The sequence below is a fragment of the Saccopteryx leptura genome, chromosome 2 (assembly GCF_036850995.1).
Source record: "Saccopteryx leptura isolate mSacLep1 chromosome 2, mSacLep1_pri_phased_curated, whole genome shotgun sequence".
Lineage (NCBI taxonomy): Eukaryota > Metazoa > Chordata > Mammalia > Chiroptera > Emballonuridae > Saccopteryx > Saccopteryx leptura.
The window spans coordinates 262,641,019-262,655,288 of NC_089504.1; the positions used below are offsets into that span (position 1 = coordinate 262,641,019).

A 14,270-nucleotide genomic window follows, 5' to 3' on the forward strand; every position below is an offset into this window, starting at 1 on the left:
TCCTTGTAATTCCTACTCAGGATCAAGGGCAGGGAGCTGTGTGAGTCAATATGATCATATGCTAGTTGTATAATAAATTGCAACACCTTTGCCATACTTGCCTTTGTTAATCACCCTCTCGATGAAATGTTCATACTGAATGTTTTCCGTGTGCCTTAAACTCACAAGGCATATTATGTTCTGTTTATGTGATGAGAACTTGATTTGACCATTGAATTGGAAACAAAAAAGGGTTATTTCTGAAGCTTTCACTTGCAGTTGCTGTGAGCCAAGGATAGGATTTCTTCTCTATGACCTTAGGAGAAGTAGTGTGAGGCAGTCACTTGACCAGAGGGAGATTCAAGGGCCACTACTACAAATGAGGCTTGGAACCTCTCTGGTGGCTTGTGGGAGCCCCTAGGAAGGCAGTGAGTGTTGGCACGTTCCTCAGCAGCCACATATGTTGAATTTTATCGCACGATGACTTACCTCTGCACTGATGTGTTTCCCATGTGTGTTTCTCCAGACCTCAGCCAGATTCCTGAACAGAGGGCTTTATACCAGGACTTCTTTTATTTTTCTGTTACCTATCGCTCTTCTCCCAAACAACTTAATAGTCCTAAGTTTGTGACTGTGTCAGCTGGTGTGTGTGTGTGCATGTGCATGTGTGCAGGATGAAAGTAAACAGAGCCCCTGTAGCAAGGCTTGTTTAGCCGAAGGACCTGAGAGAGAAACCAGAGTTCAGTAGGAAAATCCTTTGTAAAGGTCTACCTTCCAGAACTCAAATCGGGGAGTTGACACCAACTTTTAGTGTGAAGACTATCATTTGCACTGCCTCTTATATTTAACATTTTTTGAGTTATGTTATTACCTTGAGTCTATTTGTTCTTTGAGGTAGGCTCTGTTCCACGTAACAGAAACATTAAAATAAATGACTGTAATATACCTGGACAGTGCTATACTGTTGGAGACATTTACAAGAAGAGGTGAGAGCATAAAACAGGAGGAGGCGGAGGCTTCTGGGAATGCAGGGTAAGTTTTCATGAATAATTGGAATATACCCAGTGGTATTGTTTTAATTTCCTTAGTATCTAAAATGGGGATCTTAGAAACCCAGTTTGCAGAGTGTATAGTATGCTGCTGTCTCAAATAGAAAAGAATTATCTTGGGCACCCTCCCCTCTCAGGGGTACAGCAGTACAGTGTACCATCATTGGAGGATAGAATTGATCCTTATCATGCAGTTCATACATTTTTTTTCTGGACTCGGAGTCTTGCAAACTCATAAACTTTTGTAGAAATTCCACTACAATCTCTACATTGTTGATTTCTTAAGCATCTTTGTTTTTTTCCGAACTGTCAGTATCAATAGTGTTTGTACTGAAATAAATGACTAAATAAAGGGAGGCTAGCTGATTAAGGATTGCCATCATTGGGGTGCCAGTTGATACACACTCACTTGACAGTTAATACCAAAGGAGACACCAGAGTCTTAAGATATCTGCAGAGCCTCTTTGTAACAATTCCTTCAGTTTAGGTGAATAAACTTTACTATATTAGGTACTCCAGGGGAATGCGAAGGTAGTCAGGATTGCTCAGGAGCCAAGATTCTAAGAGGGGAATTAGGAGCTATATACTAGACAAGGCAAAATGCCATTAAGTTGAGGTCTGACGGAGAGAGAGCTTAGTGCAGTGTGAGGAAGAATCGCAGGTGGCTTTGGAGGTGGCCCTTGAAAGACAGATCAGGCTTTAAACGGGAAGATGGGAAGAAAGGCCGAGGGCAAGAGGAATCTGGAAGGAGTTCCAGTGTGAGGCATGACAAGGGCAAAGGTCAAGCACACGTGGGGAGCTGGGGATCAGAGTGTGTTCGTGGTCTGTCGAGGTTAAAGCTGAGAAGACAGTGATACTTAACCAAGTAGATTGGCTGAAGCCATGTGGGGTAGGGTTTGTATGCCTTGCTGAGAAATTTGTAGAAATAGGACATGGTCTGTGATTAAAAAACTGATTTGCTGCACTATCAAGTCTGGATTGGAGGATCTGGCGGCCCAGAAGGCAGTTCTTCCGGTGATCAGTAGGTGACCAGCACTAAATAAGGTTGGCAGCTGTAGGGGTAGGGCAGTCAGGACAGTGCCAAATCGTGACCTTCTACCCAGACGTGAATGATCACAGCATGAGGACGTGTTTAGTCTCTTTTTTTTTTTTCTGAAGTTAGAAGCTGGGAGGCAGTCAGACAGCCTCCCGCATGTGCCTGACCTGGATCCACCCGCCATGCCCACCAGAGTGTGGTGCTTGGCCCATCTGGGGTGTTACTCCATTGCAGCTGGAGCCATTCTAGCTCCTGAGGAGGAGGCCATGGAGCCGTTGTCAGGGCCTGGGCCAACTTTTGCTCCTATGGAGCCTTGGCTGCGGGAGGGGAAGAGAGAGATAAAGAGGAAGGAGAAGGGGAGGGGTGGAGAAGCAGATGGGTGCTTCTCCTCTGTGCCCTGGCCAGGGATTGAACCCTGGACTTCCACATGCCGGGCCGATGCTCTACCACTGAGCCAACCGGCCAGGACCTAGCCTCTTCTTTAAACCTGCTCTCACTGCTCATCTGCAGAGGTAAATAGTGAAATAATCTTAACAGTTGAACTCTTCAATTCCCTTGCTATCAGTTTCCATCCCAGTGGAATGGATGAATTGTTTGCAATTCACCCCTGAATTAACGCATGTGTTCTTCTGAGGCCTGTTCCAAAGGTTAATGAGACTTCAGAATTCAAAAAACACTCACATTGCAGGGTTGGACTGTTTGTTTTGTCTCAGTTTGGGGGCTGCTAGATCTTCCTATATTGGTGATTAAAAAAAACCATCTCAATATTCTAAACTTTATTCTAAATGTTTACATATGATACGAGCATGTAGCATGAGGGAATTTCTGTTATTCTAAATGAAACGAGCGACATCATTAGAAGTTTATGCCTTAATCAGACCTGAGTTCTGAAGAAAGCTTCATAGGAAGTCAGGGGCTGTTGGGCTGACCCCTTGGTGCCAGCTGAGCAGGGACAGTCGGGAGTGGCAGCTGTAGGTGCGGAGGAAGCATTTGCTGACACAGCGAAGTTTCCGTGTTCCCTTTTATCACTGCAGCCTGACGTGCACCGTGAATGGGTAACTGAAGAAGTTGTGTGGTTTAGGTTGTGTTGGGACTGGCAGAGATCTCTGAAATCTCGCAGCACTGCCGTTATCAGTATGCGCAGGAACTGTTTTACATTGAGTTTCACACCAAACTTGATACCATCACAATTACATTTTGGATGCACTTGCAGTGCCTTTGTTTCAGCTAATAGTGTTATGTACTCCCTGGGAAATGATGATGATGAGACCAAACAGGTGGCTGGAGATAATCAGAACTTGAGTTTGACAATGACTTTTCACTCTTTCTTGAAAACTTAATGTGCAGAGTGGTTTGTTAATCACTAAAAATACACTGCATGCCAGTGGGCTCTCCTCAAGGTGGTTCTCAGAACACATTGTTGCTCTACTAGACTGTTTCGGGATGCGTTTCAGCTGGTATTAGGGGAAGCAGTCTCCAGTTGGGGTGGGAATGTCTCACACGGAATCATTTGCCGTCTTTTGTATTGGTTTTATTCCCTCGATTAATGGTTTCAGTTGTTAAATGGATTGGAGAATGAGGCAACACCCTGTTGTCGTGGTGTCACCTTTGTCCCAGCCCAGTGCTGTGTTGTCTGTAGGCACAGAGCAGAGCAAGCTTGTGTGTGTTTTTAAATGGCCCTACAGAGTGGAAGGCAACCTGTCAGCGTGCAAGTGAGACTGACAGACACCCTCACACAGATCTTGTATTTGGAATATTTTAACTTGGAATTGACTGTGTGTGGTTGGCCCCACACTGCAATGTCTTTATGTCTGTAGCATTGGTATCTTTGTGATGTGCTTGATGGAAGAGAGGTCAACGTGAAGCTGAAGCAGCGAGTCGTGCTGTTAGCAATCCTCCTTTGTCATCTTTATCTTCACCAAAGTTTTCTCCATCCTTAGTCATGCTGCTGTAGTACCAGGTTTCATTCATTTTCCAGTCATGTTCTGTTAATAGCCAGATATTACAGAGATATGTTTTCCCTTTACTTAATTTACCCAGATTTGATTATCCATATTTTACAGGGGTTTTAATTAAAAAAAAAATTAGTGGAAGGCTGATTAAGGAGAGATGTGTGTCTGGATGTTGTATGTAAGTACGTGGTCAGCAGATATGACATGTATCATAAGTTAGATACAATTGCTGGGAACTTGAGTTCAGAGGAGTTATTTGTGTCCTCTGTGCTCTTCTTGGCATTTTTAGGAGTTTCTGTCCTACAGTATGTCTTTAAACTTTGGAGAAGATAAGAACTGAAAAGTTACCAAATATCGGTGGTTTGGATGTTCAGAAATCCTCTATGGGTTTTGAAAAGCAGAAATAAAAGTTAAGAAGTTACACATATCTTACTGTGTTATTTTTGTTGTGCTTTTTCCTCATTGTTTTGGTTTTTAGGAATTTGTAGCCATCCAATTGGCTCCTGGATGGTTCCGCATCCTATTAAAACAGGAGTATTTGCTTTAAAATTTTTTTTTAGTTTGATTTTTTTAAGTGAGAAGCAGAGAGACAGACTTCCACATGCACGCAGACCGGGATCCTCCCAGCACCCTGCTATGGGGCAATATTCTGCCCATCTGGGGCTATTGCTTGACAACCGAGCTATTTTAGCAGCTGAGGTGATGGCGATGGAGCCATCCTCAACGCCTGGAGCTAACTTGCTCCACCCGAGCCATGGCTGCAGGAGGGGAAGAGAAAGATAAGAGAGAGAGAATGGAGAAGGGGGGTGGTGGAGAAGCAAATGATTGCTTCTCCTGTTTGCTCTGACCAGCAATCAAACCTGGGACGTCCACACACTGGTTCGACACTCTGCTGCTGAGCCAGCCAGCCAGGGCCAGGAGTATTTGCTTTTAAATTTTCATTGTATCTGGTTCTTATCTAGTAAGTCCTTCCCCAGACTAGTTAATTTTAAATTATTAGGTCTTCTCAAGCATAGGTTTAGCAAGGCTGAAAGGATAAGTAATGTATTTGCGGTTTCAGGGGAAGGACAGAATTTCTGACTGAAATTTGCTTTATCTCTGGGCTTGCAGGACATGTAGAAGGCGCTTCTGTGAGGAAATGGACCAGTGTGTATAATGATGGAGTCTCCTTGCTGACCATCGCCACCTGCTCTCCCTGGCGCATGAGAGAGAGTGGGTCGGGGAGAAGGAAGAGAGGTCAACATGAAGCTGAAGCAGCGAGTCGTGCTGTTAGCAATCCTCCTTGTCATCTTTATCTTCACCAAAGTTTTCCTGATTGACAACTTAGATTCATCAGCTGCCAACCGGGAGGACCAGAGGGCTTTTCACCGAATGATGGCTGGCTTGCGGGTAGAGCTGGTGCCCAAGCTGGACCACACCTTGCAGTCTCCCTGGGAGATTGCAACCCAGTGGGTGGTTCCCCGGGAAGTGTATCCTGAAGAGACCCCAGAGCTGGGGGCAATCATGCATGCCATGGCCACCAAGAAAGTCATTAAAGCTGATGTGGGTTATAAAGGGACACAGCTGAAAGCCTTGCTGATACTTGAAGGAGGACAGAAAGTTGTCTTCAAACCTAAGAGGTAAGTCTTCCTCCTGGAAGTTACATGTGCTAGTTGGTTGATGTGTGTAACTTGGGATTTATGTGAGAGTGTTCCTCTCCTCTTGGCTTTGTCTTTCTTTAGTAAAATGAGGGGGGTTGATGGGAAGATCCCTGAAGTCTTTCTAGCTCATAATGTTCTGAGTCTTCGAGAGGGGGAAATTTATAGGAACTTGATTTGGTTCCGTATAAGACCGAACTTTTTACGGTTAGAGCTATCCTTTTAAGTTTATCAAATATCTGCTATGTGCCAGATATTGAGATACAAAATGACTTGGTTAGGAAATAAGCAACTTGTCACCAGAAGTATTCAGTTAAAGACGAGGTAAGATAACTAAATGCTTTTTAGAGGAGTTACCCAGAGTTGGAGTGGGTTTTGGATCGGTGACAAAACTCCCTCTTAGCATTGAAGCTATAATTCTTTCACCTGGGTTTTGTTTTGTTTTTATTTTAATTCATAGATTTTTTTTTTTTTGAGAGAGAGAGAGAGAGAGAGAGAAGCATCAACTCACTGTTTCACTTAGTTATGCACCCATTGATTTCTTCTCACACATGACCTGACGGAGGCTAGAACCTGGTGACCTGGGGTGGAGTTCCCTCGGAATCGAGCCAGAGACCCCTGCATTGAACCGGCAACTTTGGCACTCTGGGACAATGCTCTATCTACTGCACCATGCAGCAAGGGCAGTGGACCTTATTTGATTTATTTTTTAAAAGATTTTACTTACTGATTTTTAGAGAGAGAAGCACCAACTCATAGTTGCTTCACTTGAGTTGTTCACTGTGTGCTTGTTATGTGTGCCTTGACTGGGAAAGCCAGGGGTTTCAAACCAGTGACCTCAGCATTCCAGGTCATTGTGCTGTCCACTGCACCACCACAGGTCAGGTGGCAATGGACTTCTTTAATGCAGTTTTACGTTTACAGGAGAATTGAGGGGGAGGTACAGAGATCTCCTAGGTAGTCCCTCCCCCTCTCCTCAGTGTCTCCGTTATTAACATACATTTGTGGAGTGCATTTGTTATCCTTGATAAGCCACTGTTATATTAACTACTGGCCATAGTTTGCATTAAGTTTACATTCTGCGGGTTTTGATGAACATGACAAGTATCCACCATTACAGTATCATACAGAAGAGCTTCCTTGCCCTAAACATGCTCTGTGTTCCACCTGTTCATCCCTCCCTCCCTCCATCCCCCACCCCCTAGCCACCACTGGCCTTGTTACTGTTCCCATAAGTTTGCCTTTCCCAGAATGCCATATATATAGTTGGAATCATACCTTTTTTAGCCTTTTTAGATTGGCTCCTCTCACCTAACAATATGCATTTTAGGTTTTTCTGTCTTTTTATGGCTTGATAGTTCATTTGTTTTTATTGCTGACTAATATTTCATTGTCTTTATGTACCACAGTTTGTTTATTCATTCACCGACAGGTATTTTGATTGCTTCCAAGTTTCGGTAATTGTGCATAAAGCTGCTATAAACATTTATGTGTAGGTTCTTGAGTAGATGTAAGTTTTGCTCATTGGGATAAATACCAAACACAATTGCTGGATCATGTGGTAAGACATTTAATTTTGTGAGAGACTGCCGAAGTGTCTTCCAAAGTGGCCACACCATTTTACATTCCCACGTCGCTCTCAGCAGCGTTTGCTGTGGTGTGTGTTTCGGATTTCAGCCGTTCTGTTAGGTGTGCAGTGATATCTCATTGCTGCTTTTACCTGCTGTAAGCAGAGAACTGGCCATTTTAGTTCCCTCAGTCTAACGCTCGAACTAGAGAGTGGACTGTATGTTAAACAGTGACTCTGAGGATCTGCAGAGATAATTGGTGTGTCAATTCTATAGTGTAATTAATTTTTTTAAAAGTTCTCTGTCAGTGTATGAATTTGAAGTAGGTTAACATGGTGATTCATGTTCGTTTGCCAGGAATTAGTTACCAGTGAATTTTCTCCAAGCTTGTGATGTCTGAAGTTTTCTGTGTCCTCACATCTTTCTCAATCCTCAGTGGAGCTTTTGAAAGCATTGCGACACATACCTTTGGGTCTCTCGCTGGAGTGGGAGAAGAAATAGGGGTAAAGATGTGCAGAATTTAACTGAGACCAGAGCAGTTGGCTTAGCTGCTTTCATTACCAACTCAGTAGAGCACTGGCAGCCGGAGCACTAATATATTGGGATCGCAGAAGTTGAAGGGATCTGTGTGTACCCGGAACTGGGAAGCATGATGTATGCGAGAGGTGGGAATTAGGAAGGTTAAAGGATGAAGTGGATTTGGAGAACAGAGAAGTCTGACTGGCAGGCAGTGTGGGAAAGGGTAGTTCGATGGGCCTGGGGATCTAGTTCCATGGCGTGCACACCATTTGCCAGGCATTGCTCTGGTGACCTTTGTGTCAGGTGATGCTTTTCACCTACACATCACAGCTGGGGGCAGGTGCAGGGTTTGTTTCCAGAATAAGAAACAGGCTGAGAGCGAGGCCGAGGATGGAGGGTGAGATGGGGCAGCAGGAAGTGTCAGAAGCCAGAGTCCTGGCAGTGGGCAGTGGTGGTGTCAGTCCCGGTGCTTTGCAGGCCTGGGCTGTACGTGGAGGGAGGAGAGGACTGGCGACGAGGGGAGGTGACAGCGGGTAAGCAGGTAAAAGCATAAACTAGCCTCAGCCACTTGCTTCATCTCAAATCTCTCACTGCCATTGCAGCCTTCTTTTACCTCCTTCTTCCAGACCACGCTGGGAGCCGTGTGACCCCTCCCCAGAGACCCACATTCTCCCGGTGCGGCCCAGCCTTAGACTGTCAGGGCCTTCCCATTGCTCACCAGCCAGAAGCCAGCGTCCACGCCTCATGGTCAGGCCCCTCAAGGTCTTGCCTTCCTCTCTGTACCCAGTTCCTTATTTCTGTCAGCTGGGCCCCCTAATCCCTCACCAGCTCCGGGGGGACTGTCCCCCTCACTCAGCAAGCTATGTGGGCTTCTCAGTGGTGATGGCACTTGGAGTCACTACACACACTTACCTATGCGACCTGTACCTGGTACTGTCGCTAGCTGGGGAGCTGGGTGTACCTTTAGTGCTCATAGAAATTGACCAGGGTCCGGAAACACCCAGTACATGGCTCTTCTGACCTGGGGGCCTCCGAGGCTATTTAGTCCTCTCCTCTCCCTCCCTCTCCCCTCTCCTCCTCCTCCCTTCCCCCTTCCGCTCCCCTCCCCTCTCCTCCTCCTCCCCTTCCTTTTCCCCTCCCCTCTACCTGTCTCCCCCTCCCCTCCTTTTCCCCCTCCCCTCTTCAGCCCCCTTCCACAGTTCCCTGTTGCTCTAGGGCAGCGGTTCTCAACCTGTGGGTCGCGACCCCTGTGTTTTGGTCGTTCGACCTCAGTCGGGGTCGCGACCCACAGGTTGAGTACTGCTGCTCTAGGGTCTTATGTGTCCCTTCAAGCAGCCTTTCAGTACACCAGGAAGCTCTCTCTCACTGAGGGGAATGGTCTGCACATCAACACGCATGTTTCTGTGGCTCCGCTGGAGTCTGAAAAATAAAGAATCAAGGACTGGCCTGACCAGGTGCTGGCACAGTGGATAGAGCGTTGACCTGGGATGCTGAGATCCCAGGATGGAAACCCTGAGGTTGCCAGCTTGAGTTGAGGGTGGGGTCACTGGCTTGAGCCCAAGGTTGCTGGCTTGAGCAACACTAGCTCAGCTGGAGCCCCTCCCAGTCAAGGCACTTATGAGAAGCAATCAATGAACAACTGAGGAGCCACAATGAAGAACTGATGCTTTTCATCTCTCTCCCTTCCTGTCTGTCTGTCCCTGCCAGTCCCTCTGTCGCTCTCATTTAAAAAAAAAAACAAAAAAAAAGAACAAAACAAAAAAAACAAGCTCAAGGACTTTCCCCAGCCTTACTGATGGCCCACAGCTGTAGTGACAGAGAAGTGCTTGAGTGACAGCTTTGGCTGAAGTCCTGTTTGAAGATTGAGACTTTTAATTTGGAGGGAGCCAGTATAATTCTAGGTAGCCTCACTAATGCTTTGACTCTAGAAACAAATACATTGGAATATATTGACGAAGGTGAGAAGTAACTGGGGTCCAGCCGTGTACCGATGGCTGGCTGTCTTCTAGCATAAATATCTCATCACTTCACCGTGTTGAGTGGTTTTTGTGGCCATGCTTGCTTTTATTCCGTGGCTGTTTATGTTGAAGGTCACAGCCTTCTCTTGCCGCGTCTCCCACTTCCCCACAGGCTTTGCAGCACTGGGGATCAGGTCCTTAGTGGAGCCTCTCCTCTTCACTTCAATCTCAATTTATTTCTATGTGGCAGTTCCTTTTACAGCCCAGAAGGACTCCTTTTGAATCAGGAAATGCAGGTGAACAGTAGAGGTCATAGGTGAATTGTCTTTTTATCCCTACTTAACAAGTTTAAATTGTATCTGTTTTTATGATTAATAGAGAGAACTATGCCAGTTTTCATGATCCCTTTTTCATGTGCATATAATGTAAAATCATCAGAATGGAGTTTGAGATGTGACAGATCTTCGGTTTGCCTTTGAGTCAAGCCCCTAACATTGTAGAGAAGGACTCTTAAGACCCCGAGGGAAGGGTTAGGGTCCCGGTCCCTCCCTAGCTGGCACTCTGGTCCAGTATTTCTTCCACTGTGGCATCATCAACTGAAACAGAAAGAGAGAACGGTTTGGTTATTCAGACAGCTTTTTTCAAATACACTTGCGCCTTCTTGCTAACAAAGACTGAAGTGTAGCAGGACCATTTTCTTCCCAAGAAATTTAAACCACTCTTAGAAGCCTTTTGGCTAGCCATTCTGTTAAACATTTCAATTACATGTTTTCCTGCATCTCTTCAGTTCAGTCTAATAAACATTTCAGTAAACTTTTATTAAGCACCAACTCTGGGCTTCACCACTGTTGTGGAGATGAACGATGGGCCTTGCCCTCCAGAATATTAGTTTGTAGTTTCACATGGCAAGTCTTTCAGATGGGAACCTCTGTGGTTTACTCACGGAATGATGGCTGAGGTGGACCAGGACCCTGGCCCCCACTTCATTGTCACCGCTCTCCCAGTGGCTCAGTCGCCATGGCTGTTCCCAGGGCTGCCGGGAGCTGTGCAGTAGCAGGTCCAGGGCTGCCGCAGCTTCTGTCCTGCGGCCCCTCGTGCTGTTGCCTGTGTGCCGATGGGATCCATGTCCGCATCTGCGCTTGCGTTCCCTCTGCAGGTACAGCCGAGACTACGTGGTGGAAGGGGAGCCCTACGCTGGCTACGACAGGCACAATGCAGAGGTGGCCGCCTTTCACCTGGACAGGTACGTGTGGTCGCAGCGGGCTACCCGTGTTTTGTTTCCTTCATTAATGTCCTGGAAGAGAGGGTGTGCGGACTCCTAAAGGCTGCAACTCTTGCAGATAACTTTGATTTGTTACCTACTTTGGATAGCTGCTGGACTGATTCTGTTAAATTTGTATGAGTCCCTCATAATTCAGATGGTAGGTACTAGGAATACCAGAGTAAATTTCCTAACTCCAGGCTTTATGGGGTCGTTTCATTCTGGTCTGCCCTCTGTTGTTATCATGAGTGAAGATATTATCAGTAATAAGATGGCAGGGTAAAAACCAAAGTTTAAACTCAAATCCCTAAACGGAAGCCTGGCAACACCATTTTGTTTTTGTTTTAAGGAAGTAATACCAACCTTCCCCCATATTCTGGCAACATATAGCATGACATATATAATAAATTTTATTGTCCTTCATATAAAATATGCACAGCTTCAATAACCAGAATAATTCTAAAAGAGAAATAGGCATGAATTCTACATGTATAAGTCAACTAGGAAAATGACCGTTTTTCAGCAGGAATCTTGTAAGTGAACTGTCTAATAACCCAGTTGCTCTCCCATTCTGATCAGCTCTTTCACCAGGGCACTTTTATTTTTTAATGTTTATTTTACTGACTTTAGAGAGAGAAGAGGGGGGAGAGGGAGAGAGAGACAGGAGCATCGATCTGTTCTTGCATGTGCCCTGACCCGAACCAGTAACCTCTGCGCTTCCAGCTGATGCTCTCACCAACCAAGCCATCTAGCCAGGGCATTTTTTTTTTTTTTAATTTCAGCGAGAGAGAAAGGGAGAGAGAAAGAGGGACAGGAACTTCAGGTTCCAGTATGTGCCCTGACCAGGGATCAACTGGCAACCTCTGCACTTCTGGACAATGCTCCAGCTAACCAAGCTATCTGGCCAGGGTAAGACAGACTATTATGTAAATAGTGACAATATTTTAAAAATAAATTTGCAAGGAAACTGGAAGAAATTAAGGTAAATTTCTGTCTTTTTCTGGATTAGGAAGGACTTTCTAAGCATAAGAGCAATAATTAAAAAAAAAATCACTAAAAAAAAGCTTAACAGACATGTCAATAAACACCAAACAAAATTTAAATGTCAGCCCGGCCTGTGGTGGCACAGTGTATAAAATGTCACCCTGGAACGCTGTGGTCGCTGGTTCAAAACCCTGGGCTTGCCCGGTCAAGGCACATACGACAATCAAGCAGTGAACAACTAAAGTGAAGCCACTATATGTTGATACTTCTTGCTCCCCCCTCCTCTCTGTAAAATCAATAAACCAAAATTTAAATGTGAACAAATCAGGAGAAAATACTTGAATCTAATGTAATCTAATCATTAATAGCCATAATATATAACTATTTATACGGATCTACACATATGCTCAAATGCTAGTAGAAAATGGGCTAAGGACACAGTTGGTGGAATAGTAATTGACTGCTAATAAGTGTGATGGAGTGAGCACTCATCCTCACAAGTAATACAAACCGTCCAGGTGAAGCAGTGGGATACGGATTATCTTCTAAAAATGGCAGAGATTTAAAAAAAAACACAAAACTTCATTGGCAGGAAGAGATTTATATGCTGCTTCTGGTATTGTTAATTGATTTTTAATCTTTATTTTAAGAACTCTGGTCTTATATGTCAAAACCCTTGATAATCAAACTCTTTAAATGTGTAACCACCTTTTTATGCAAATATCTAAGAAATCTCTAGGCAGATGTTTCTAAGAAGGACCCTAGAGAAATAATTAGAAATTCGAAGATACATACACCACAGTCTTAGCTGAAGCATTTTCAGAAGTGAAAAACTGGAGCAATCTGAAAAACATCTGATGCTATGGAAAAGGTTAAGTAAATGTTTGTTCAAAATCCCGTGAGTTTTTACTGCCTCTTTTAAGACCTACTGGGAAAGAGTTGGGTAAATCCTGCCCCTCACTTGATCCTACACTAGAATCAGTCTTTCCAAGACTTCATTTGTTTCCCCATTTCCTTCATGCCACACTCCCTTCTGTTTCCCTGTTGGTGGATCCCAGCAGTGCATGAAGGATATTTTCCCATATCCATACCAGTACTTCATATTATCCAACATGCTAGTTTCTGTTCATCTAATACATGTCAAGTGGCATCTCATTATTTTATTTTACTGACTTTAGAGAGAGAAGAGGGGGGAGAGGGAGAGAGAGACAGGAGCATCGATCTGTTCTTGCATGTGCCCTGACACGAACCAGTAACCTCTGCGCTTCCAGCTGATGCTCTCACCAACCAAGCCAATTATTGGCAAAATTCAGTATCTCCTTATCTTTTCACAGCAACACCTATTTGTTAACTTAGAGTGAAGTTGTCTTTGTGCAGGAATCATTACTTTTTTTTTTTTTTTTGTATTTTTCTGAAGCTGGAAACGGGGAGAGACAGTCAGACAGACTCCCACATGCGCCCGACCGGGATCCACCCGGCACGCCCACCAGGGGCGATGCTCTGCCCACCAGGGGGCGATGCTCTGCCCCTCCAGGGTGTTGCTCTGCCGCGACCAGAGCCACTCTAGCGCCTGGGGCACAGGCCAAGGAACTATCCCCAGCGCCCAGGCCATCTTTGCTCCAATGAAGCCTTGGCTGTGGGAGGGGAAGAGAGAGACAGAGAGGAAGGAGGGGAGGGGGGTGGAGAAGCAAATGGGCACTTCTCCTATGTGCCCTGGCCGGGAATCGAACCCTAGTCCCCCGCACGCCAGGCCGACGCTCTACCGCTGAGCCAACCAGCCAGGGCCGGAATCATTACTTTTTATGTTAATTAAATATGATGTTTTAATTTATGACTTGTGCTTTAGGAGGTCTTGTATTTAAAAGTCCTTGTCTAGCCTGACCAGGCAGTGGCGCAGTGGATAGAGCTTCGGACTGGGATGCGGAGAACCCTGAGGTTGCCAGCTTGAGCGCAGGCTCATCTGGCTTGAACAAAGCTCACCAGCTTGGACCCAAGGTTGCTGGCTTGAGCAAGGGGTTACTCGGTCTGCTGTAGCCCCCGGTAAAGGCACAAATGAGAAAGCAATCAATGAACAATGAAAGTGCCACAATGAAAAATTGATGCTTCGGCCCTGGCCGGTTAGCTCAGCAGTAGAGCGTCGGCCTGGCATGCGGGGGACCCGGGTTCGATTCCCGGCCAGGGCACATAGGAGAAGCGCCCATTTGCTTCTCCACCCCCTCCTCCTTCCTCTCTGTCTCTCTCTTCCCCTCCCGCAGCCAAGGCTCCATTGGAGCAAAGATGGCCCGGGCGCTGGGGATGGCTCCTTGGTCTCTGCCTCAGGTGCTAGA

The 14,270-nt window shown here is 45.6% G+C and overlaps 1 protein-coding gene across 9 annotated transcripts in view; it reads left to right on the plus strand.

Moving 5' to 3' along the window:
- The window catches only part of FAM20B (FAM20B glycosaminoglycan xylosylkinase), a 38,651-nt gene that overhangs the window by 9,442 nt on the left and 14,939 nt on the right, over window positions 1–14,270 (plus strand). For 7 of the 9 annotated variants that reach the window (XM_066361630.1, XM_066361625.1, XM_066361629.1 and 4 more), the window contains 2 exons: window positions 5,127–5,635; window positions 10,855–10,941. In XM_066361630.1, coding sequence (XP_066217727.1) covers window positions 5,259–5,635; window positions 10,855–10,941 — 464 coding nt within the window. In that variant the 5' untranslated portion in view covers window positions 5,127–5,258. Of the gene's footprint in view, window positions 1–917; window positions 1,012–5,126; window positions 5,636–10,854; window positions 10,942–14,270 lie in introns of those variants that run through there. The other 2 variants (XM_066361633.1, XM_066361634.1) reach the window with 2 other exon arrangements.